The sequence below is a fragment of the Typopeltis vanoorti genome, chromosome 6 (genome assembly GCF_054136105.1).
Source record: "Typopeltis vanoorti isolate ZY-2024b chromosome 6, IOZ_Tvanoo_1.0, whole genome shotgun sequence".
Lineage (NCBI taxonomy): Eukaryota > Metazoa > Arthropoda > Arachnida > Uropygi > Thelyphonidae > Typopeltis > Typopeltis vanoorti.
This window is the reverse complement of record NC_143554.1, coordinates 46,204,053-46,229,938: the sequence shown is the minus strand read 5'-3', so window position 1 is coordinate 46,229,938 and position 25,886 is coordinate 46,204,053. Positions and strand designations below refer to the sequence as shown.

The window sequence follows — 25,886 nt, the reverse complement described above, 5'->3', positions numbered from 1 at the left end:
CTCTCTATTGGCTTAAACCACAAATACATACGATGGTACAACATGAGATTTCATGCCAGCTGGGGCATCACCCAGTTAAACAAGGCCCTTGTTGTTTATGTCAGGGAAACAGGGTGAACAGTGAAAGTCAGCTACTGGAACAAGCTCCAACTCAATCTAGAGGAAGGAGAATAAACCCAACATCAGAAGAATTAAAGATAGGAAACCATCAATATAAGGAGTATTAATTAAAAGGAAATAGAACTTGCAGATGAATTGGAAAATTATCACATAGACATAACTGACATTACGGAGACAAAGACAAAAACAGGTGAGATCTTACTAAATAATACATATATAGGATGTTATTTTCAGGCAATAATGATCAAGGAAAGGAAGGAGTAGTGACAGCATTCAACATCAAACATGAAGATAAATTTCTTGATTGGAAGGCAGCTTCAAGTAGAGTTATATAGGCATATTTCAAAATGGACAATGAAACTTATTTGTGAAAGGAAGGAGGAATTTAAGTCATCAGAACAGGCAGATGAGGAAAAAAAATGGAAAAGTGGTCTTTGTTGGAGATCTGAACAGCAGGTAGGAAATGAATCCCACCAAGCATAGTGATCTGATTGGCATCAATGGTAGAATCATATTAAAAATGAAGATATTAGAAAGGAACTTGACATTATTAGCATTCAAGAATATATCAACAGAGTTAATCTAAGGTGATATGGCCACTTAAATAGAATGGACGAGGAAAGGTTGGAAAACGGGTGTGCGATACCAAGATGGCAGGAAAGATGTAGAGGAAGACCAAGGTCTAGGTGGATTGATTCAGTGAGAAGTCCCTTAGAAGCACAGAATGTTAAATATGACAATACTGGAGTGCTCACAGTTAATAGATTCATTTGAAGGAAAATTGTTGATAGGAGATTAATAACAATATAAAATGAATCATTGGGGGTACATGTCAGGAAAGTGACAATAATGAGGAATTTGCCAAAGCAATTAGATGATATATCACACATAAAAAAAGCTTATTTAACAGACCTTTAAAGCAACACATATGATAATTTGCCTTGAAGATAACATGATTAAGCACTTAAGATTCTGCAAATTTTTCCATGGGCAAAGGTAGGTGCCACAAGCAAGAAGTCCCCCGTTTCATCAACAGCAGCAGTAACCATTTATTAGTTGATCCTTTCCTTCATAGTTATACAGTGATCAGCATTTGTTATTAAAAATTATAAAAATTATGGAAACAACTATTTGTTATAGTAAAACCTCAGTTTAACATAAACCAAAATAATCACTCGACGTTTAAACTTTCACATCAAGGTCATCATCTAAAGTACAACACACACACATACAACACACACACACACACACACACAAAGAAACAAGCTACATTACAATCTGCATGGTATGTTAAAGTCACAGAAATTTGGTCAACCATTAAAACTATTGCCATGACCTCTGGTGGAAAAAACCAACGCTAAGGTCTGAACTACATGGAGGACAACATCCAACAAATATTGAAAACTGGTGAGAAAGAGACAGAGTAGTTAGGGTTATATTATATTCTAATAGATATGTAAACAATTTGTGTGAGATGAATGGTGATAGCAAATGCTTCAACATCTCTAACTACATGATCAGTGCAGATGGAAAATGACAGCCAGGTGAAGTTATGAACACTGAAAGTTTCAAGAAAGTTGACTTCACTATTAGGAAAGCCAGACTGGAGCAAATTAACACACACACACAAATTAAAACAATAATAATAATCCAGAATGGTTGGTAGCATTAGTAAAACAGAAAAATCAAATTAATTTGATAAGAGCAGGGATGTTTTTTTAGAAGGAAGATCAAAAAGAGTTGATTCTATGCTAGGTATCTTTCTAAAATACACTGCTTGAAAAACGGACATCACAGTGTGAGGAACAAACAGCCGTGGCACCTATCTTAATAAGATCTGACCTCCTTTCTTTGTAATGACTGCAGAAATTCTACAGAGCATACTTTACAAAGGCATACAATAGTAATCAAAGAAACAATCTACTTTACAATGGACCATCCCTGTAGGCATGTAATGAGGTCCTGGACTGTTAAGGGGGGGTTGACGTTCCTCGACTCCACCCAACACTCCAGTTCATCCCACAAATGTTCAATAGGATTGAGATCAGGGCTCTGTGAAGGCCAGTCAAGTGGGGTGATGTGCATGTCCACAAACCATGCAGTTACAACAGCAGCAGCCTTATGACAAGGTGCATTGTCTTGCTGAAAGAGGCAAAGTTCAGTTCCGTAGAAATGCCACAATATAGGAAGCAAAGCCAGAAACGGTAAAAAAAATGAAGTGAAGTGTTGTTGATGATAGAAAAGTAGTTATGCTCATGCAAGAGAGAAATAGTGACAGTGGTTTTGAGGCAGTATGGTGTGAGTTAGAGGTGAATAGAATAAAATACTTCATTGGATGTTGCTATAGACCTGGTAGTAACCATGATATGTATAAGCAAATTAGCCAAGCAATTAGGAAAAGGGTGATCACCATTATAATCTATTTTAATTATGGCAATATAGACTGGGATGACTAGATAGCATCTAGAAGTAAAAAAAAAATTAAACTGGGTTTCTGGGAGACAACTACCTCAGGCAGTATGTAACAGAAGATACATGAAGATAGAGTGTCTTGCCATGAAGTGATTATCTGAGTGGTTGCCAGCCATGTGAGGATTTCTGTGAAGAAAGGATATATATGTGGAACTACAAGGCTGGTGATGAAAGCTCAGTAGACAGCTTGCAGCTGTCGCATGAAATGAGGAGTTCGGTTTAGAGGTGATCAAATGCTGCTTGGATGTTATTCAAGAACTATCTAGTAGAAGCAATGTACTAAATGTATTCCAAGGGTCAAAAGGTTAAATAAGGTAGCTGCAAAATGAATGAATGCAGAGGTTTAACATGAAATACAGAGGAAGAAGCCATTATGGAGGCAACATGAGTGGTAACAATCAGTTCCATGCAGAGTACAAAGAAGTGAAGAGAGTGAGTCATTTGGTAAGGGTAGCAAAGGTGCATTATGAGCTAATGAAGTCAGCACATATCGCACCTTTGCATAGTTAGATGGGGAGAAAAAAATCCTAGGATTTTTTTTTTTTTTATGCAGCCAACAGAAAAAAATAGTTATGGAAAGATGACAGTGGTCATCTTTCCATAACTATTTTTTAAAGTTCATAAAGGTATTTCATCCTTGTGATTGTGACACTGATGAGTGAACAAGAGATATATGAGGAATGAGATAACTCGATGTTAATAAGGCTGTGGAATACGATGATGTATCATGACATCTTTTGAGAGAATGTCCTAGGGAGTTGACATCTGCCCTGGCACACGTTCAATATGAGTCTTAAACTTGGTCAAGTTCAAAAGGAGCGAAAGGAAGACAAGCTTGTACTGCTTCATAAGGGAGGTAACAGAACAAGCTTCGAATTATATGCCAATCTGTGTGTTAGGTGTTGTGGTTTAAGTGTTGGAGGAGGTTGGCAAGAACCAGAATCCAGAATTGGATTGACAATAGTGGTGCTCTCTTGGATGGACAACACCGATTTGGTAAAAAGGTTGTTTTAGTAATCTGCTTACTTATTGCATCTCCCTTGTTTAGTGACAGGTGTACCAGACAAGGGAGATGGATATACAACAGTATACTTAGATTTTATAAAGGCTTCTGATATATTGATGATAAGTGATAGTTAAACTAGAACAAATAGGTATCAGTAAGTTGTGTATGGGAGAGCAATATCCTAGAAGGGGGAAGTCACTAGTAGTGTGCCTCCAGGGTCTGTTTTATGGCCATTGCTTCTTTATCTGTAAGTTAATGATATTGGGGAAGGTGTGAATGGAGATATTCAGTTGCTTGCAGATGATACAAAGTTGGGAAGAACTATGAGAAATAGAGCAGATTTTATAGCTTTACAAGGGGACTTAAATTGGCTGAGTGAATGAATGTGCAAAGGAGTGGGGGTTACCAATTCAATGTAAAGGTTTAAAATTCTGAAAAACAAAGATGGATGCAGAGTATACACTTGGTGGGGATATATTGGAGGAGGGATATAATAAGAGATCTGGGTGTGATGGTGAATAGCTATCTAAAATTTTAGAGGATATATTGCTAAAATTGTGAGGACAACACAACGAATTCTAGCAATGATGGAAGACACTAACTTGTAGAAGGCATTTGGGGGTGTAAAGCCTTGATTAGGTCGCATGTTGACTACTGTGGACAAATTTATTCACCTTGTTTTCAAAAGGATGAAGGAAAGGTTGGAAAGGATCCAGAGGCAATTGACTGAGGTGGATTCTGTCCTCTGAAATGTTGAGTATAAAGAAAACGTGAGAACACAGAATTTGCAATGTAGTAGATAGGAAAAGATGATATTATAAACCTGTATAAGTTGATAAGGAGTTCTTATCAAATTAATGTAAGAGGTTTTTCACAGAATGTTAGGGAGGAAAAAAGAACAAGAGATGAGAAGCAGGGTTTATTGCATGGAGAGTGGTGAATGATTGGAATGTATTACCTCAATGTGTGGTGTCTTCAGAGAATGTGAATGTCATTAAGACAGAGTATGATGAGTTATGTGTATGACAGGAGACCTCTCACAACAAGTCTTTGATGCCATGGAAGTCAGAAAATAATAAGAACAGCAGACAGAATAATTGAGGTTCTTTAGGAGAAGGTAGCAGTAACAGGCAAATCTGGTTGAGTGGTTTGAAAAAAGTAACAGTAAGTTGGAATTTTCTTAGAATCTTCGCATCACTTTCAGAAATGCCTTTTATATAATGAATAGAAATTCTGAATTACAATTTAAGATTTTTTCTCCTAAACATTTAAGATCAAATTTCCCAAATTCAGAAAGAATGGATAATGTGGAATACAAAATAATTTCTAAGTTTTGTTGAAAAGTATCTTTCCATGTAAAATATTGAGTTGATAGTAAATTCTGAATAATTCTATAACATCTATTGGAAATTCTTTATATTTGCTATAAAAAATAATAAAAAAAACCAAGAGCATTATCATCAACAATATGCTATTTTGGACTCAAAAGTATATAACTGAAAATTAATTTACTTTTATGAGTGAAATACTTATACTGAGATTAGTAGTGATCCAACTGAAAGTCATATAAATAAATTTAACTATTACATAATACCACTTCAAAAGATCATACTATAAAAAAAATAAATAAAATAAAAACTCAGAATATTCCATCATACTAGAATAACTAGGATTTATGATGAATCAAAACTGCATAAAAATTGTCTTCTAAGACTAATATCTGAATCTGCAGCAACCAAATGGATAAACTTACAAAATTCATACTAATCCATCCATTAATTTGGTCATACTGTTTCTTTTATTTAAAAAAATTCCACAGAATTTCTCACCAAAATAAGATATAAAACTTGAGTCATCAGATATTATAGTTAGATTTCATGTTGCATCTTTTTTTGCCAACATGTATTCTGAGATATTAGAATTTTTATTTCAAGAATTTCCAACAGACATTATATATTTATATTTCGTGTCAACTATGGATATTTCACTTGGAAAATAAAATTTTACAAAAAAAAACACTACATCTTCTCTATTAACTAATTAGACAAATTTTGGACATTTAAACATTTGAAACTAAAAATGTTAAATTTTAATCCAAAATCTTAATCTCTTCTGCTACACCGTATAGAGGCTACTTGTCATATGGAAAAATATAAATCACGAGTTGAAAATAAGAATATAATTTCTTGGCATCTTTAAATTTATACTATGATCAAGTGAAAAAATTTTCAACATCTATCGCTAATTCAGAATATTTCAGTAATAAGGTGTGCCACCTTTTGACTACTTTTATATGGGAAATATGACTTCTACATTACTTCAACCTTGGTAACAGGTACTACGAACATATAGAGAAATGCAAATGGTGGCTCGCGTATTAGTTCAGTGCAATAGTTTTGAATGATAAATGATATATATATAGAGGTAAGCATTCTTCATTTTCTGAAATTTCATATGCTATTGATTTGCGCATTTAGCTAATCGCTCGATATTGCTGGCAATCCTTTTCATCTGCAATATCCTCTACAAAATTTCTGCTGGCAGGTCTCAAGACCTGCGGGATTTCTAATTGCGATCATAAGCAATTTTCCAATCACTACCTACTAGATATAACAACAAATAAAACAGACATGGATAATATTACTGATCTGTTAGAGCATCTAAACAAAGAGCAAGCATTAAAATTGTTTAAATTACTGCTTAAAAAATTTGATACTGAATGGCCAGGTTTCCTAAACCTGTACACACAGCCGGAAGAATCCGATGATATGGAGGGCGAAGTGGAAGAGATCAATGACACATCCATCTCCCTGTCCGAGAGCCTCAGTCAGACGGTCTTCACAGGAGAACAGACGGGCAAGAGACGAAGAATCGAGGATGATCATGTGGAAAACGAAACACCCTCACAAATAGTCCCAGAAAAAAGGGAAAAGGTCCCCCCGGTAATTCTCCGTGAAAAGGAAAAATGGACCACAGTTGCAAGAAACCTAAGAGAACATCAAATTGGATACTCCTGGGCCAGAAACACCGACGAAGGTGTAAAAATTCAACCAACAACAGTCACAGACTACAGAGGAATAACAAAAATGATGGATAACAACAAACTACAGTACCACACCTTCGCACTAATCAGTGAAAGAAATCTAAAGGTTGTACTGCGAGGTGTCACCGAAGGCATTACCTCCGAGGAGATCGCGGCTGACCATACCCAGCAGGGCCTAACACCTATCAAAGTCAGCCGGATGTACAGATCCGATAAACAACCGATGCCATTAGTATTGGTTGAGATACAGAACACACAAAGACAAATTTATGACATAACTGCGGTCTGTGGACTTAAAATATCAACAGAGCCACTCAGGAAAAGGGCATCAGCAGGGCAATGCCATCGTTGCCAAAAGTTTGGCCATGCCCAAGACTCTGTAAAGCAGAGTTCAGATGCCTGAAGTGTGGCGAGAAGCATCAAACCATTACATGCACAAAAGCAAGAACCACACCAGCCAAATGTGCCAACTGTGGAGGTCCCCACCCAGCAAACTACAAAGGGTGCAGCCACCATCCCAGAAATCACGGAACTACAAGACGACCCGTCCAACCTCCCCCAATCTGGACGACCACTCAAAGCATCTCTGCTGCACAGTCATCAAACCATCAAAACCCAATCCATAAAAGTCAGGAAAGGGCTCAACCTTCCACCAAGACCTATGCAGAAGCAGCCCACCCAAAGGACACAATACAAAGCAATCAAATAGGCTCCAACATCACAGCAATACTGACTGCTTCACTAGCCACTATGCTGCAGGAATTCAGCAGAACAAACCCAACTCCATCCTCCACAAAGAGATTCCTGCAAGGAACCCATTCCATACTCACAGCACTCAACTATGAATAAAATAAAAGTAAAACCTAACTCGCTTCTAACTGCAGCCTGGAATGCCAATGGCCTCACCAACAAAACATTAGAACTACAGGAATTCGCACAAAGACACAACCCGGACATAATGCTGATCAACGAGACCCACCTAAGTCCTGCCAACAACCCAAAAGTGAGAGGATACACAATATACCGAACAGATAGACTCAGCTCCAGAGGGGGAGGCACTGCCATCTACATCAAACCATACCTCCACCACAATGCCATATCCAACCCACAGACTGCAAACCTGGAAACCACAGGAATACAAGTCCACACAAACAATGCTGGAAGCCTCAAGATATTTGCTGCCTACAACTCACCAAGCAATCCTCTACTGACAACAGACCTGGATGCAGTCCTCAGCACCACAGACCCCACCATCATAGTAGGTGACTTGAACGCCAAACACACAGCATGGTTCAGCACCACCAACAACAGAAGTGGTCGCATACTACACAACTATTCAACACTTAACTCAGTTGTGGTAGCAGGACCCACTGAGCACACTCATTACAGCCCTCATGGCAGATCAGATGTACTTGACATAGCTATCCTTAGAAACATCAGTTATCAATACAAACTAGAGATGCTCAGTGAACTATCATCCGACCACAACCCAATCCTGATCAAACTTGGCACGCAAGACCAACTGGCCCACCAGCACATCTTCATATCGTGGAATGGCTAGCTAAAATCCTACAGAATACATTGGTCCTGTACCAATCATCCACAAAAAAGAAGACATAGATGAAGCAATAAGCAATTTAACAAGCCAAATTAAAAAAGCACTAGAAGCAGTCACCAAAACCACAACCAACCACCCATCCGGTCGGCTCCCAGAAAACATAATGGACCTCATCAGAACAAAAAACAAAGCCAGGAAAAGATACCACAACACAAGAGCCCCCACAGGACAAGAAAACTCTGAACAAGTTGAACAACCAAGTCAGAAAAGCACTTCAAATCCACAGGAACCAGGATTGGGACAATAAACTATCAGCACTCAACCCAGAAGATCACACAATATGGAAATTTCTGAAGATTCTGCACACTAAACACAATCCTCTACCGCCCATGCAAACTGCTCATGGAACGGCGCACACTGATAAAGACAAAGCAGAAGCAATAGCAGAAAACCTAGAAAAACAATGCGGCCCATCATATGATAATATAAATATCACCCACATATATAAAGTCCACCAGCAGGTCAAGCGTACCTTAAGTCAGTCCGAAGACAAACCAGCCAGCATCACCCCCACTACTCCAGTTGAAATAACCAACATCATAAAACATCTAAACAACAAAAAAGCTCCAGGGCCAGATGGAATTACTAACAGAATCATCAAATTACTTCCTAGAAAAGCTATTATGCACCTGGTTAACATAACCAATGCAATATTGAGGATACAACACTTCCCCTCTGCATGGAAAACAGCAGACATCATACCAATAAAAAAGCCAGGAAACAATCCGCAACTCCCGCAAAGCTACCGTCCAATAAGCCTGCTTTCCAACCTGGGAAAGATTGCTGAAAAAATTATCCTTTCAAGACTACAAGAAAAATCAGACCAATTAGGAATAATTCCAAACAAACAATTTGGCTTCCGCCGTATGCACAGCACAGTGCAACAAATACACCGACTAGTGGAGCATATCACTCAAGGATACAACTGGAACCTTCACACAGCTGCAGTTTTTCTGGATATTGCCAAGGCCTTTGATAAGGTATGGCATCAAGGATTACTCTATAAACTCATTCAGGCCAACATTCCAACAAACCTTACCCGTCTAATAAAATCATACCTCACTGACAGATCCATGCAGATAAAAATAAATGGCACCATCTCAACTAGGTGCAAAATCCTGGCAGGAGTACCACAGGGATCTCTTTTGGCTCCTTTACTTTTCACAATCTACGTGGCTGACATTCCACAGAACCTGAGGACTACCATCACAGCTCTATATGCTGACGACACAGCCATAATGACAAGATCTCTCCACCCACACCTGGCGATCAGTCGTCTCCAGGATACTATCACAAAGCTAGAGAAATGGTTCTCCGACTGGAGGATACAAGTAAACCCCGTCAAAAGCTCAGCTATACTGTTCACCAGACGCAAAGCCTTCATCCAAGATGATATTGAACTTCTCGGCAAAAAGATACCATGGCAGACAGAAGCCAAATACCTTGGAGTACAGCTAGACAAAAAGCTAAATTTCAACAGCCATATCAAGCTCATAGGCACAAAGACATCCAGAACCATAGCCCAACTCTATCCCCTGATCAATCGCAACAGCAAATTGGATAAACGCAACAAGCTGTTATTATATAAGATGGTAATTCGACCAGTAATCACATATGCATCCCCGGCATGGAGTCACACATCCAAATCTAACATCCAGAAACTACAGAGGATACAAAACAAATGCCTGCGGATGATCTTAGACGCCCCATGGTTCGTCAGAAAGACGCAGATCCACAGAGAAACCGGAACCCCTGACATCCGTTCTCTCCTTCATGACCATGCGGAAAAGTTCTTCAGCAAGGCACTTTCTCATCCCAATCCACTAATCAGACAAGCTTCCAGTTATAGTGAACATGACTATCAAAAACACAAAAGACCCAAGGCAATCCTGCTTTCAGCAGAACAGAGCTAACTCCATAGTTCACAAAGTGCAAGCATAAGTCTCACAACCTCCCCCATCAAGCTTCTCCATACAGATAAAGGGGAAAATAAAAAGCATTTTATGCTTCACCCAGCAAGCCAGTAACGTTGTTGTTGTTGTACCTTGGTAACAGAGACTTGTGAATAAGATGGTGGCTCACATGTTAGTGTTTCGTGTCGTGTATTATTGATGGTGAATTGTGAATTTGACTAATGTTTTTAGAGATTTATGCTTATTCATTAGTAATAGCAGTTAACTGCTTGCTGCCATAAACAGACACTTTATTTTCCATACTGGTTTATCCAGGTAAGTCAATTTAATTTACAAGGGTGATATGCTAGGCCTACTGCCGCTAGTATTGCCATTGTTTTATTTTATGTCATGACATCTTATTGCTGGTAGACACCTTAGTGTGTCTACAGGATTTGCTAGTGGACCCTCAAAAGTCCATAGGATTATCTTTACCTGCTCGGAACACCTGAGCAATCTCTACTCTTTCTCCATCTGTGTCTTAACACATTTCTAAATTATTGTAATGGCAAAACTTCTGAATGAGGCCAAATTCGAGGAAGTATACATGGAATTCCTCGGACTAGGAAAGCTGCTGAGTGATAACTGGCCAGGAAAAGTCAAGCTCTTTGACACCCCCCCCCCCACAGCAGTCACAGAGAAAAATATGGTTGACATGAGTGAAGAGCCCATAACTCTGATGCAATCAGATTTAGCACACTCCCCAAGTATGGAAGATGCTACATCCTAAGACAGCAGTTATCATACCTCGGAAACAGATACAGAGTTCCAATTGGTCAAAAAGAAGAGGAAAATTTCCACCAATGTAGAAGAACCCAAAACAACAGGGAATGGTCATAAAAAAAAGATACCACCAGTAATATTAAGGGATAAGGAAAAATGAATCCCTGTCTCATCAGCCCTCAGAGAACAAAACATCTCATTCTCATGGGCTAAAAACTCAGATGAGGGAGTTAAAATACAACCCACTACTGTCTCGGATTACAGACAGATGACAAGATTTATGGATAATCCTAACGTCCCATATCACACCTTCACTTTACCCAGCGAAAAGAACCTGAAGGTTGTTCTACGTGGGATAGCTGAAGGTATCACTCCTGAAGATGTGTCCACTGATCTCTCCAGACAGGGCCTGTCTCCAGTTAAAGTGAGCAGAATGCTCAGATCAGATAAAAGACCAATGCCTTTGGACTGGTGGAAATAAACAACACACAAAAGCAGATCGATGATCTGATTGTAGTATGCAGTCTCAAAATTTCAACTGAGCCTCTTAGGAAAAGAGCATCTGCAGGTCAGTGTCATAGATGCCAAAAGTTTGGACATGCCCAAAAATTATGTAATTCTGCACTTCAAGCAGCCTTCAGGTGCTTGAAGTGCGGCGAGGGACACCAGACCATCACTTGCACCAAACCTCGCACAACTCCAGCATGCTGTGCAAACTGCAGAGGACCTCACCCTGCCAACTACAAGGGATGCCTTTCCAATCCAAAAAATCAAGGACTGACAAAATCAATCTTGCTCCTCCACGTAACAACGTTTTAAGCAACCAAACAAATTGTCTTCCAGTCCAAAACACTTTGCCTTCTACCTCACAAGAAGGAACAACCATGACCAAAACATATGCTGAGGCTGCAAGGACTAAGCCTTCTACATCTCTCGAGCTAGAAAGCTCCAACATAACATCCATTTTAACAGCCAGACTTGCCACTATGCTGCAAGAATTCAGCAAGACATGTCCCTCAACATCTTCCAGAAAGAGATTCCTGCAAGGCACTCAAAAGATTATAACAGCAATCTGTCATGAATAATAAATTCAAAACTAAAGCTCTTAAGATAATCGCATCGAATGCAAATGGATTGATGAACAAGATTTTGGAACTTCAAGAATTTTCAACTCGTCTCAGTGCTGATATCATCTTGATTGGTGAAACACACCTAAGACCAGCTAATAACCCAAAAATCCGTGGATACGCTATGCACAGAAACGACAGAATTGGCACAAGAGGTGGAGGCACAGACATATATATATATTAAGAGTTATTTGAATCATAATACAATAGACAAGCCCAAAACAGTAAACCTGGAGATGACTGGTGTGGAGGTACATACCTTCAATGCTGGGAGTCTCAAGATCTATGCTGCTTATAACCCTCCAAGCATTCCTCTGCTGACAACAGATCTAGACTCCATACTTGGTCCAAATGACTCCATAATAATAGCAGGAGATTTCAACTCAAAACACACAGCTTGGTACAGCTCATCAACTAACACCAAAGGCCACACACTTTTCAACTATGCAATGCTCAACTCTGTTGTTGTGGCCAGCCCTACCGAGCCCACCCACTTCAGCCCTTCGGGTGGCTCAGATGTGCTGGACGTTGTCATCTTTAAAAATTTAAGATACCAATTCAAATTGGAATCAGTCAACGAATTATCTTCTGACCACAGTCCCATAGTGCTTAATCTAGGTTCATCAGATCAATTCTCTCCTCTGCACACATTCATACCATGAGACAAGTTAGCCAAGGTTCTTCCCAATTATATTGGTCCGGTGCCCAATATCAGTAAAAAGGAAGAGATCGACACAGCAATAAATAACTTAACCATACAAATTCAGAAAGCAATAGAATCAGTCAGACAATCCACTGTCTTCCACCCAACCAACCGTATCCCTGAAGAAATCATGGATCTAATCAGAGCAAAAAATAGAGCCAGGAAGAGACACCACAATACCAGAGCCCCACAAGATAAAACAGTATTGAACAATCTAAACAGGCAGGTCCGAGAAGCTCTTCAAAAACACAGAAACCATCAATGGGAAACCAAATTGGCTAACATCAATACTGAAGATCATTCTGTATGGAAATTCTTAAGAGCAATCCGCACCAAAAAGCAACTCATACCCCCTCCCCCTATACAAACCAAGAAAGGGATAGTTCACAAAGATGAACAGAAAGTCGAAGCACTAGTAAATAACCTAGAATCTCAGTGCAACCCATCTTATACAAATCTAAATATCAACCTTATGTACAAGATTCATCGTCATGTTAGGTCAACCTTAAGACATAACACTGTTAATTCCAAACATATCGCTCCTACAAATCCAGCAGAAATGATAAATATCATCTCCCATCTAAACAATAAAAAAGCTCCAGGACCGGATGACATAACAGAATAGTAAAACTACTTCCAAGAAAGGCCATAGTCCATCTCGTCAACATTACAAATGCCATCTTTAGATTCCAGCATTTCCCTACTACATGGAAAACAGTCACAATCATACCATTGAAGAAGCCAGGAAAAAATGCTCATCTTCCCGAAAGCTACAGACCCATAAGCCTATTGTCCAGCCTCGGAAAGGTGACAAAGAAAGTGATCCTCTCAAGATTCCAAGCAGAAACAGATAAGTTAGGAATTTTGCCTAATGAACAGTTCGGCTTCGGTAGGGCCCATAGTACAGCTCAACACCGGCTGGTAGAAATCATTACTAAAGGTTTCAACTGGAAACTCAATACAGCTGCCATTTTCATCGACACAGAGAAGGTGTTTGACAAAGTATGGCATCAAGGTCTTCTCTACAAACTGATAAAATTTAACTTTCAGTCAAGTTAATAAAAATAATACATTCTTACCTGAAAGACAGATATATGCAGGTCAGGGTAGGCGAAATGGTTTCGACCAGACGCAGGATCTCGGAAGGCGTGCCTCAGGGATATCTTCTGTTTTCAATCTATGTAGCAGACATCCCTCTGAACCCAAGAACAACATTCACTGCATTATATGCAGATGATACTGCACTGATGGCAACATCACTGAGCCCAAAACTGGCAACTAAAAGACTACAAACTAGCATACACACTTTAGAAAAGTGGATGGCAGACTGGAGGATCCACGTTAACCCCCAGAAAAGCTCAGCTATATTGTTTACTAGAAAGAAAATCCATACCATGGAGGATATTTATTTATTGGGAGTAAAGATTCCATGGCAGACTGAAGTTAAATATCTTGGAGTGATTCTTGATAGTAAACTCCTATTCAGCAAACATATTAGTTACATTACCTCAAAGACATCCAACGTCTTAGCACAGATCTACCCTATGATCAACAGACAAAGTAAACTGGACACACAAACAAAATTAACAATTTACAAGATGGTAATTCGACCGGTTATCACTTACGCATCTCCAGCATGGAGCCACACTGCAAATTCAAACATTCTAAAACTTCAGAGATTACAGAATAAGTGCCTGAGGATGATTCTGGATGCCCCTTGGTTTCTAAGAAACACCCGGATCCATAGAGAAGTTAATATCCCTTATATCTCTTCCTTCCTCATAAATCTAGCTGAGAAGTTCTTTACCAAGACAAGTAACCATCCAAACCCGTTAATCAAGGAAGCCTCGTAATATAATGAAGCAGAAATCAACAAATACAAAAGACCAAAGCCTATCTTAAGTTCAGCTGAACACAACTAACTTCACTGGCCTCAATGGGCAAGCATATAGCTCCCAAACACTCCATTCAAAGTTCTTTCATTACAAGACAAAGGGGAATATGAAAAGCAATTTTGCTTCACCCATTTAGCCAGAAATGTTAATGTTAATGTCCTTGGTAACACTTCTGGGTCTAGCTGCCACTGATGAGACTTCAATAAAAATTGAAACCAGTCTGAGTAGTGGTCATTCCCATAATGCATAGTATTATACATGTTGGTAAGGATATGTGCATAGCATTATGGGATACTAAGGCAATCGATGTGAAGTGATCAGCCTCTGTATACAAGTGGCCTAGTCGTGAAGTCACTTCATGCACAAACTTTGTTTGCTTACACTTGGATAAAGGATAAAACCAAGAATATAATTTCTTGACATCTTTAATTTATTGAAACCAAAGTGTAGTGGAAAAAATAAGAAGACCATAAAATTCTAACTTTCAGATTGTAAATTATTATAAATGTCACACTGTGATATGTCTAAATATTTGTTTTGTTTACCACAGATATAAACATTATAGCTGTGGAAACCAAGCATTTATTCTGTGAAGTAATTTTTAATTAGGATTATGAATAAACAAAACTTAATTCAGAGCAAACAGCAAACTATTTTAAAAACTTGGACATATGAGATTAATTTTGGCAAAACAAATAATACTCTTTCATGATTATATGGAATAAATCCATATAATCATGAAAGTCATCATGAATGATTATTTTGTTAAGTAAAAAATTAACAAAATAATCAAAAATAATTGAGATTATTTTTTCAGGTAGATAAAATACTGATGTGATTATATAAAGATTATATCTATTTGTACAGTTTTGTGCATACCCATCGATGAACCCCCACCTGCCACTTTTTTTAATGATAAAATAAATGATATATTACAGTATGGAAGCTTCTCTTATTTGTCCTGCCTTTAACAGTATTGTATATGGTTTAGTCTACTTAATATTTGTATTTGAAATTAAAACTATATTACTTGAAAATGTTTCTGGATTTCACTAGCACCAGCTCTAAGATGCAGTTATGGAACCGAGTTGAGAAGGCAATAAGTTGTTCAACCCCCATCCCCGTTATTGACAAAAGAAATACGGCTGAGATTAGTAATCAATTAAACTATGACAGACCCCAAAGTGTGGATTACACTTAAAAATTATCATCATTAAAAATACTGTCTACACTAATGTTGACAGCATTTTTAATCATGTGAAGCAGATTTATATCTAATTTCATTGCAGCAAAACAAAATTTCACTCTTGCTGTTTTATTTTAAACGATGAAAAAATTCTCAAAAATTTTTTTTTCATTAAAACTAGCTGGATTTAAAAAATAATCTAATGGCATATTAGAGAATTATATTTTCACAAATGCAAAAACTGCGACAGAGGGAAATGATTTGAATATATACAAGAGCAAGCATGTATCTATAGCACCAGCTGTGCTATCAGCAAAATGAGCCAACACTGTGACCTAACATGCAAACTTCAAGGTAATTAATACCAATAGCCTTAAAAAGGTTAAATAACACTTTTCTCACTTATCAGTTGATAAAAGCAAAATGCAATGCACACTGTTTAATCAATACAAGTTATAGGCAGGAAACAAATTAGAAGTTGGGTGTTGACATGTCTGGCTGGCTATTTGCTTAGAGAAAAATCTGATGGCAAAACTAATCTCTAAGCAAATATACAATATATAATACAATAGATATGATGAGAAGTTTTACTACAAGAGAAAAGCACGTTTCCAAAACATACATCAATGCACCCTCTCTCTCGCTTCTCTGACAATGTTGGAAGTTTTTTTTCACTTTGTTAGACTATAATAAATTTAGTTTAATCCTTTATCCAAGTGTAAGCAAACAAAGTTTGCACCTGAAGTATCTTCAGGACTGAAGCAACTCGAGATAAAGGTGGACTAAGCTCTCATCACTTGTCTTAGTATCTCCCGTAATGCAAAGTACATCTCCTTGCAGACAAGGAGATGTCTCATTGCCAAAAGGTGTCTCACCTTATTATTAAATTACTCTGGATTTAGAGAAAGATCTTTCTCTGAATCCAGAGTAATTTAATAATAATGTGAAACACCTTTTGGCAACTTGTATAGGTAAATATGACTTCTCCATTACTTCCACCTTATCACCACCTCTGGGTCTGGCTCCCACTGACGAGACCTCAATAAAAGTCAAAACCGGTCCGGGTAGCGGCCCTTCTCTTAATGCATAGCAATATACATTTGCATTACGGGAGATACTAAGACAAGTGATGAGAGCTTAGTCCACCTTTACCATGAGTTGCCTCAGTCCTGAAGATACTTCATGTGCAAACTTTGTTTGCTTACACTTTCTGACAATATTCTGCTTACCAGAATCAGTTTTCTATTTAAAACTGGTTCTGTTTCGTGACATAAGCATATCACGTCCATGTGTCTCTGTAGCCTACAAAAAAAAAAAAGCTTGGTATTTTTTTTTGTTCCAAACAGCTTCGCTTCTCCTCGACTCCTGCTGCTTTATAAAGCTCAAAGGTGACCGACTTTAGAATACTGTTCCCATATTTGGGGCAGTGCTCATAAGACCTCCCTCAAAATGCTTGACTGTATTCAGAAGTCAGCAATTCACTTAACTGATGGCTGCTCCCTCCAGTTTCTTTCCCACATATGCTCTGTTGCTGCATCATGTTAGATATTTCCATGGGTGCTGCTCCACTGAACTGGCCCCCTACCAACCCTCTGTTTTCCTCTAATCATGTACAAACACAAACAGATGCTGGTCAATACTCACATACAGTTCAACTGCTAACTCATAGAAACAACTTCTCAGCTTCTACTTCATTCCCTACATACATGTCTCTGGAACAGTCTTGCTCAAGTTGTTTTTTTCCAATGATTAAAACCCTCAGGTCTTCAAGAAACACATAAACAAATTCCTTTCTTTTTTCTAACCACTTGTCTGCATACAACACTGATATGTGATAAGGTCTTGGGACCTCTCATATGTGGAACTGATATATAATACATAAATAAAAACCTTTCTCAAGTGATTTTTGAAAGTCAAGGATATGTGAAGAGTCACTCCAAAATATTTTATCATTTTCAATGCATTTTACCATGCTATTTCTAAAGTAGACTTTAGAATAGTTTGATTAGCTGCTATTTAAATAGAAAGCAGTAACTTCAGTTTTCTGCAAATTGGGTTGTAAGTGCTACAGTTTAAACGTGTTCTGATAAGTCGTCTGTTAGTGTATTCTATGTTAGTGCATACACAAATTTCTGTGACAGTGGCAGAGATGTCATAGGTAAAGAGACTGAAAAGCAATGGAGTTTATTATTATTATTACCCCAAGACCTCATAGAGTCAAAGACTCATCTGGGAGGTCCTTTTATCACACACACACACATCTCATCATAAACAGACTCAAACTCCTTGCAGACACCACACTCTCAGGCAAGGCATTCCAATCATTCACAACTCTACATGAAAAAACCTGCTTCTCTCTCCCCTACTCACCCTCTTTATACAGTTTCCCAGGGATGACCTCTGGTTCTCTCCTGATCTCCCACTATTCTCTGTAGAACTTCTCCACCATTGATCTTATAACAACCCTTATCAACTTGTAGGTCTCTATCATAGCTCCCCTCTTCCTACTCTCCACCAAACTCTGCAAATTGCATCTTCTCAATCTTTCTTCATATTCAACATTCCAGAGGTCAGAAACTACCTTAGTCAGTTGCCTTTGAACCCTTTCCAACATCTCTTCATCCTTCTGAAAACCCAGTGACCAAATCTGGGCACAATAGTCCATGTGTAGCCTAATCAAAGCCTTATACAACGGAACAAGAATCTCCCTACTTCTACATGTTAGTGTCCTCCGCATCATTCCCAGAAGCCTTTGTGTTGTCTTCACAATTTTGCCGATGTGTTCCCTAAATTTTAGATCCTTATCCACTATCACCCTCAGATCTCTTATTTCCTCTACCTCCAATAATATATTCTCACCAAGCATAAATTCTGTATCCCATTTTTCTTTACCAAATTTTAAAACCTTACATTTTGCAACATTGAACTCGCATCCCCATTTCTGTGCCCAATCACTCAATTTATTCAAGTCTTCTTGCAAGGCCACAACATCTTCACTACTCTTTATGGTTCGTCCCAACTTTGCATCATCTGCAAACAACTGAATATCTCCATCCAAATCTTCGCCAATATCATTAATATACAAGTTAAATAGTAGTGGCCCTAAAACAGACCCCTAGGTCACTAGGCACTAGTGGAGTGCCTAGTGACCCTAGGCACTTCACTAGTGACTTTCCTTTTCCTGGATATCGCACCCCCCATACACAACTTGTTGATACCTATCAGATAGCCAGTCTCCAATCCAATGCACTAATCTAATATCCAATCCCATCTGCTCTAGTTTGACTGTCAACTTATCATGAGGTACTCTATCAAAAGCCTTTGTGAAATTCAAGTATATTACCGTGTATCTTTCTCCTCTGTCCAAGGAAGCAGTCACTTTATTGTAATAAGTAAGTAGATTACTAAAACATGACCTCCCTTTAGCAAATACATGCTGTCCATCAAAGATAATGCCATTGTTGTCAACCCAACTCTGGATCCTAGTTCTCACAAGCTTCTCCAACAACTTAACCACAACACCTGACACACAGATAGGCCTATAGTTTGATGCTTGAGTTCGATCACCTCCTTTATGAAGTGGCACAATCTTGCCCTCCTTCCACTCCTTAGGAACTTGACCAAGTGCAAGACTTGTATTAAAAAAATATCAAGGCAGGTGTCAACTCCCTGGCAATGTAAGTGTATCAATATACAGATAGTAGCTATTCAAGTACTCTTTCACACTTCAACTCTAAACTCACAGAACAAATTTTTCTTCTTCTATTGCTATCTGGAACAGAATTTCCTTACACAATTCCAGAAACATACAGCAAGTCTTCAAATCTAATTTAAACAAGTTTTTTTCTTTCACCTCAAACTTTGTGACTAACCATAAAATTAATGTCCCATAAATTTAACCTTTTGTGTATGGGGTAATTACTATAAAAAGTACATATGAATGTTATCATCACCAAATATGGTATATATTTTAGATGATATACTGAGGATTGAGAAAGCCACCATCCTAGACTTTCAAACAACAAAATTAAGGTACGGATTTAAGAAACCACAGCCATAAGAAATAATAGCAACTCTATAAATATCCATTGCCCTTATGTGCTTTTGGAAAACTGGAAGGTCCACTACATTAAAATTGCTCCCAGGTTTCAGCCAATAAAAAATGACTTCAGGTAGCCCATTTTAGTGAAATTTACCACCTTTATTCACTTTTTATCTCTCATTTCCTTTCCTCAGCAGAGTGGTCTTCATAATTCTGAGGACAACCCTCATGTTGAAATGGCTTACACACCATAATTATGAGATATTTTTTATTTATTCATCCTTTTCTGGTGTTTTGAATTATTTCTTTATATAGTAACCTTTTTATTTTTATATTTTACAGTTGATCATGTTTTTTAATTCATTTCTAACTTGCTCTGTTCATTTGGTTATCTTCTTAAATCTCTAAGATATTTTTATTTACTGTCTTGGTTAAATTATCAGATTTATGAGGATACTATACTATCCATGCAATACTACTTCATGCTATAAGTATGAAGTATTGCATTTCTATCTAAAATATAACTTCAAGGTATGTTTACAAAATATATTATCTGTTGTTGATTTAATGCAATTTCATAATAGTTTTAATCACCAAATCAGTCTAAGCCAGAGTTCAACACTCAGGGATACTCCTAAACACAATAAGCATGCTATTTCATATTGATGGTATGTCTGTGTATACACACATTAATTGTCTTGGAATTCTTTCCAACATCATATATATTGCTTATATGTTTAAAAAAAAAATGAGGGAATAACAAAAAAGTGAAACAAACTATATGTGTGTTAACAAGTTGGACCACAATAGCATTAGTCAGTACATGGCTCACCCACTCCCATTTAGTTATTATTATTTAAGATCACTGAATTAGTCTTCAGCTATAAATGTACTCTTGGTGCTCCAATTTTCAACATAAAATTTATAACTTCAAATGGACCTTGGCAGTAGTCAATAGCATATAAGTTTATATCTCAGAGATAAGTTTAGTTTGCAGTTCAGTATAGAATACATTTATATTATTATGATCAGACCTCCATGGAGTCAACAGCTCATCGCAGGAGGTCTTCCATTACACATCACTGCATTTGAATGCTTGCCATAACGACTTGAGACATGTTATGGCAAGTTTTCACTATCTTCCCACTCATTACAATTTCAGGCATGCAAAAAAACAACAACTTACACCTCACCCCCTCGCTCACATCCTCCTTATACGGCTTCCAAGGATGGCCTCTTGTTCTCCTTCTGTTTCCACCAATTCTATGAAATATCTGATCCAAATTAATCTAGTATTAATTCTTTGCCAAATTATGTATCTCGATTATGCCCCCCCCCCCATCTACTAGACTGCAAACTGCACTCCCTCAATCTGTCTTCATACTCAACATTCAAGAGACCAAATCTGTGCATAGTAATCCACATGTGGTCTGATCAAAGTCTTATACAATGGAATCATAACAATTTTACTCCTACATGCTGGTGTTCTCTGCATTACTGTCATAATCACTGTGCTGTCCACACAATTTTAGCAAAATGGCCTTAAAATTTCAGGTCCCTATCCACCAACACCTCCAGGTCCATCTCTTGATACCCATCCTTACATTCTCTTTGTTAACATCCAGATCATTTGAGCCTACAACCAACTCAATCTACCTCTGGAAAGCAAACCTTATGCACCTTCTCATTAACCATAATTCTAATAATTGAATCCCCATACATGGCCACTCTCGAATCATTAGACACTTCTTTTACATTGCCATCTTTTATTCTAGCCTTCCTCTCTCTCTCTCTTCTATACAGATTGGTTATTTATCCTCCTCATTTCACTATGCTATTGCTTCATCTCTTGCTTTTTCTTCACAAACTCCACTTTCACAACCTGAATCATTTCTGGCTTTTGCTCTTCGCTATCTGTTTGGTCATCATCCTCGCTATCTAGTAAGCTCAATATCTTACCTCTGGCTTGACTTTCGCATATGCTACCTTACCACCACTTTCAACCACTTCATTTATACTCCCTTTCACATTCTTCCACTATCATTTACTCCTGTTACTCACTACAAGACTGTTTCACAGCTTTCAGCATTAACTCACTCTGTCTCCGCAACACAAAATCTCCCAAGTCAAAGCCTCTGAATAATGACTTCTTGGCTACTATTGTTCTTGTTGTCATAGGCACCATGAATAACACTATTTAGGTATCATACAAGGTATAAATATATCATAAAAAGAAAACACTTAATCACTAAGTCATACACAAGAACACTCAAACTAGTAATTATCAGAAATATCATGAATTATATATCAAAACAATGACTTATCTGTAAGCTCACATTCACACAGTCATTCAAGTAAATGTTATCAGGCATTTGCTATTAACAGCCTTTTAATATTTAAAATGTATCCAAAAGCAATTAAACTTTTATATAAGTATTTATATTACAATAAAAGGGGCAAGGAGGGGAAGAAAGGTATCATGAAATAAAGGATGTTAAATTTTTTATTAAGTAGCAATACTCCTGCCTGATTCAAATGAAATGAGCAAAACGAAATACCACTTGGAACTCTGCCACTGATCTTCTTTGACTGGCTCGTGCAACAGCTTTCATAGCATCCACTTCCCGACCAGCATATTTTAAAGCCAATTTACCCATGACAATAGACTGTACATCATCAGGCCTGGAAATGGAGAAAAAAAAAATCACATTAATGTGGAGATTATTATTAAGGTGATGAGAAAATATTACATAAAATGATGCAGAAAATGTATTCTTTAAAGATAAACTTCAAAGAAATACATTTCCTGCATTTTGTTTCTTGTCTTTAAAAGAAGAGGCTCTTGTTTCAATACACTCCAATAAGAACAAGATGTTTTTATTCCTATTTGATTAATTTCAAGCATTTCTTACAATTTAAGTAACATTTTCATTCATCTTCAAGGCCCACCTTTCCTAACTGGGTTGTGGGAGCAGTAGCTGCAAGAGGAATTTCCAATGGTCACGATCCTCCACCACCAAGCTCAGGTATTCTGGTGGGACTCCCAAATGTGTCCACCCAAGGTTTTGGATATAATCTATCCAGCAAGTCCTTGGCCTTCCACCATCTCTGGCTTGGCAAAGAGGGCCTGCTGGGGGAGCCTCTCTTGTGGCATTCTGACCAGGTGCCAGAACCAATGTAACTGTGATCTCTCAACACGGAGAAGCAATGGTTAAGTATTGAGGGTTTCCCGAATTGCAGAACTTCTGACTCTGTCGAGTCTTGTCAGCCCCACAACCTCTCAAAGGAATCTCATTTCAGCCACTTGGATTTGTGTCTGCATTCTTTCAGTAATTACCCAACTCTCATGACCTATGGTCATGAGAGTTGGCTAATGACCAAAACTGTGGCATTAATCCCCCCCCCCCATATGAAGACTTATCTAGAGAAGATAAACATTATTAAGTAGAATGTAACTTCAAACAGCAATCGATATCATATTCACAGGTAACACTGTAAAAGATATTTATAGTCCACAAGTATTTGTTTAAATCAATTGTTCCGAACCCACACTGTCAAAATCATAAAGCCGATCTACTAATAGCATGGATGTACTCATTTGTCAGATATCATGATAAAAGTATTTACCTTTCTAAAGAGTGCATGTGGTTACCCAAGTGGCTATGCACTTCGCAACCATATGTTTGGGAAAGGAGTGTTCTGGGTTCAATCCCCATTGCTGACGTGAGGAGCTTAGGTTTTTCTCCCCAGTTTATCTGGGGTTTTTCATCCCACAAGCAGGCAAACCAGCCTTGAGAACTCAATACTCCTACAGACATATGATACACCTGGAGGCAACCACTTTATCCTTGTGTACAATTGCGGTTAAATGAATAGAAAACCCTCGACACCGCAAGGTAAAAGATGGAAAAAGGAAGAAGACCTTTCTAAAGAAGGGAGCTGAAAAACTGTAATGTCCATTTTCACATTAAAGAAATAATATACAAGTAATATACAGAAATCTCAATTATCCAACCTTCAAATAAAGTGACCCTTGAATGGGTTAGTTTACAGAACTGAATTAATTGTTCTGTTAGAACTGTTACAGAACCATGTAATTATTGTGCCTTTGCTGTTATCCAATCATTCAATTATCTGACCAGCATATTGTTCTTCCAGTGAGTTAACTGTGGGATTAATCTCCCACTCTCTCCCATATGAAGACTTATCTACCTGCATGCAATTTCTATCCAAGCGCCCCTGTAACGATACGGGAGTGTGTGGTTCTTTTACGATAATAAAAATTTAAAATTATTTTAAATTTCTTAAATAAATTTTGACAGAACAGCCACACGTTGATTCGCTAAATGTAACGAAACGGGAGTGTTGACTAGGCAGGATAATTGTTAAAAATCCGTATATTCAAAAAATTCTCAAAAGTTAACAAATTTTGATAAAGCCACTTCACTTTAATCGTTGAATGTAATGATACAGGGATTATAGCCTTCTCACCGACCCGATTCGCTAACAAAATTAAAATTAATTTTAATTAAAGTTAAAATTTATTTGAACTAAAGTTTAAAAAATTTTTGCATTTTACAAGTTACTAAATTCTTAGTAACTTGTAATAATTTTTATAAGCGGAACTATCTTTTAGGAAAATAAAAGAAACTCAAGATAGATGAGAAAATAAGAAAAGAATTCAGAAATAATTAGGACATTTAATATAAGTATTCAAAAAATAACATCTTTACAGAATAACAGAAAATAAATTAAATCACATAAATATACTTGAAATTTTTTAAATTAAAATTTTAAGGTTTTTGATTTCATATTCACAAAATTAGAAATAATGGTCTTAACGTCTAATTCCGCACATATTTTATTTTCAATAGCTATTAATGCCAAACTAACAAGCCTTTTTTGTGACATACTCGTTCTTAAGTAGGTTTTAATCAATTTCAACTTGGAAAAGGAACGTTCACTGCTCGCTACACTAACAGTTAAGGTTAATAGTATTCTTAAAGCAATTGAAAAGTTAGGGAAAGATAAATTATTGAACGCAATAAAATTAAGAATATCGAAAGGGTTTTGAATATTTAAATTATCCTTCCAAAAAATATCCCGGAAAGCACATAACTCATCATATTGTTCTATTGCATTTATGTTTTTATTGTCGCAGTCCTTCAAGAGAATCTCTAAATCGTCACAAATTTTTCGTAAATCTTCGTTATTAATTTGTAGTAATTTATACAAGAAATTGAAATTATCATATCTTTTAGTTGTTCAAAACATTCTATTAACGAACACATTGCAACGTCTAGAAGTGTATAAAACACATTCACTCTAAATTTATCTTCTGGCGATTGTGGAGTTTCGTCATGATGCTTGTAGTCAAATTGTGTCTTCTGTCGTCGTCAAACTTCCGTACCAGTTTTAAATTCTTGTTCTCCATTCACCTCTTCACTCAGTGCTTTTGCCGTTTTTAGAACTTCTTTAAAATTTGTGTCTGATCGATACTCTTGTAAGAATATTTTTAAGTTTTCAGTAGATTCTAAAGCAAGTGTAATGTTGATATTTTTGTCTTGAAGCATATTACTCATAGGGTTTATTCTGTAAATCATGCCAAGTTATAAGAGAGCAAATAAATTTGTAGTCCTTTATTTTAGCACATATTTGTTTGTGCTTCATGCTGAGTTTCTTTATTAAAATTTTCATTATATTTATAATTTCAAAAAGTGCATCATAAATTTCTCCTAACTGATATCGCAGAGGGCGGATTGCATTAATTTAAAACTTTCTCGTCGCGTGTCTGATGGCTGTTTCAATGTTACATTTTTTACAAACTTTAAAGGGATTGTCCAACATTTGTAAGAGAATGGAATGAAATTGTATATTTTTTGAATAATTGCAAAGAAACTAATTGTATCTGCATTCACTTTGGCTACATCGTTAATGATTAAATTTAGAGTATGAGCAGCACATGGCACGTAAAAAGCTAGAGGATTTTTGTTCAAAAG

General features: G+C 37.3%; 1 protein-coding gene across 1 annotated transcript in view; it reads right to left on the bottom strand.

Annotated features, from left to right (window-relative positions):
- LOC150105429 (26S proteasome non-ATPase regulatory subunit 11-like) overlaps nt 1–25,886 on the bottom strand; it is a 324,220-nt gene that overhangs the window by 81,603 nt on the left and 216,731 nt on the right. Inside the window, exon 8 of the mRNA XM_090393957.1 lies at nt 22,446–22,569. Within this exon, the coding sequence (XP_090250083.1) occupies nt 22,446–22,569 (124 nt within the window). The remainder of the gene's footprint in view (nt 1–22,445; nt 22,570–25,886) is intronic.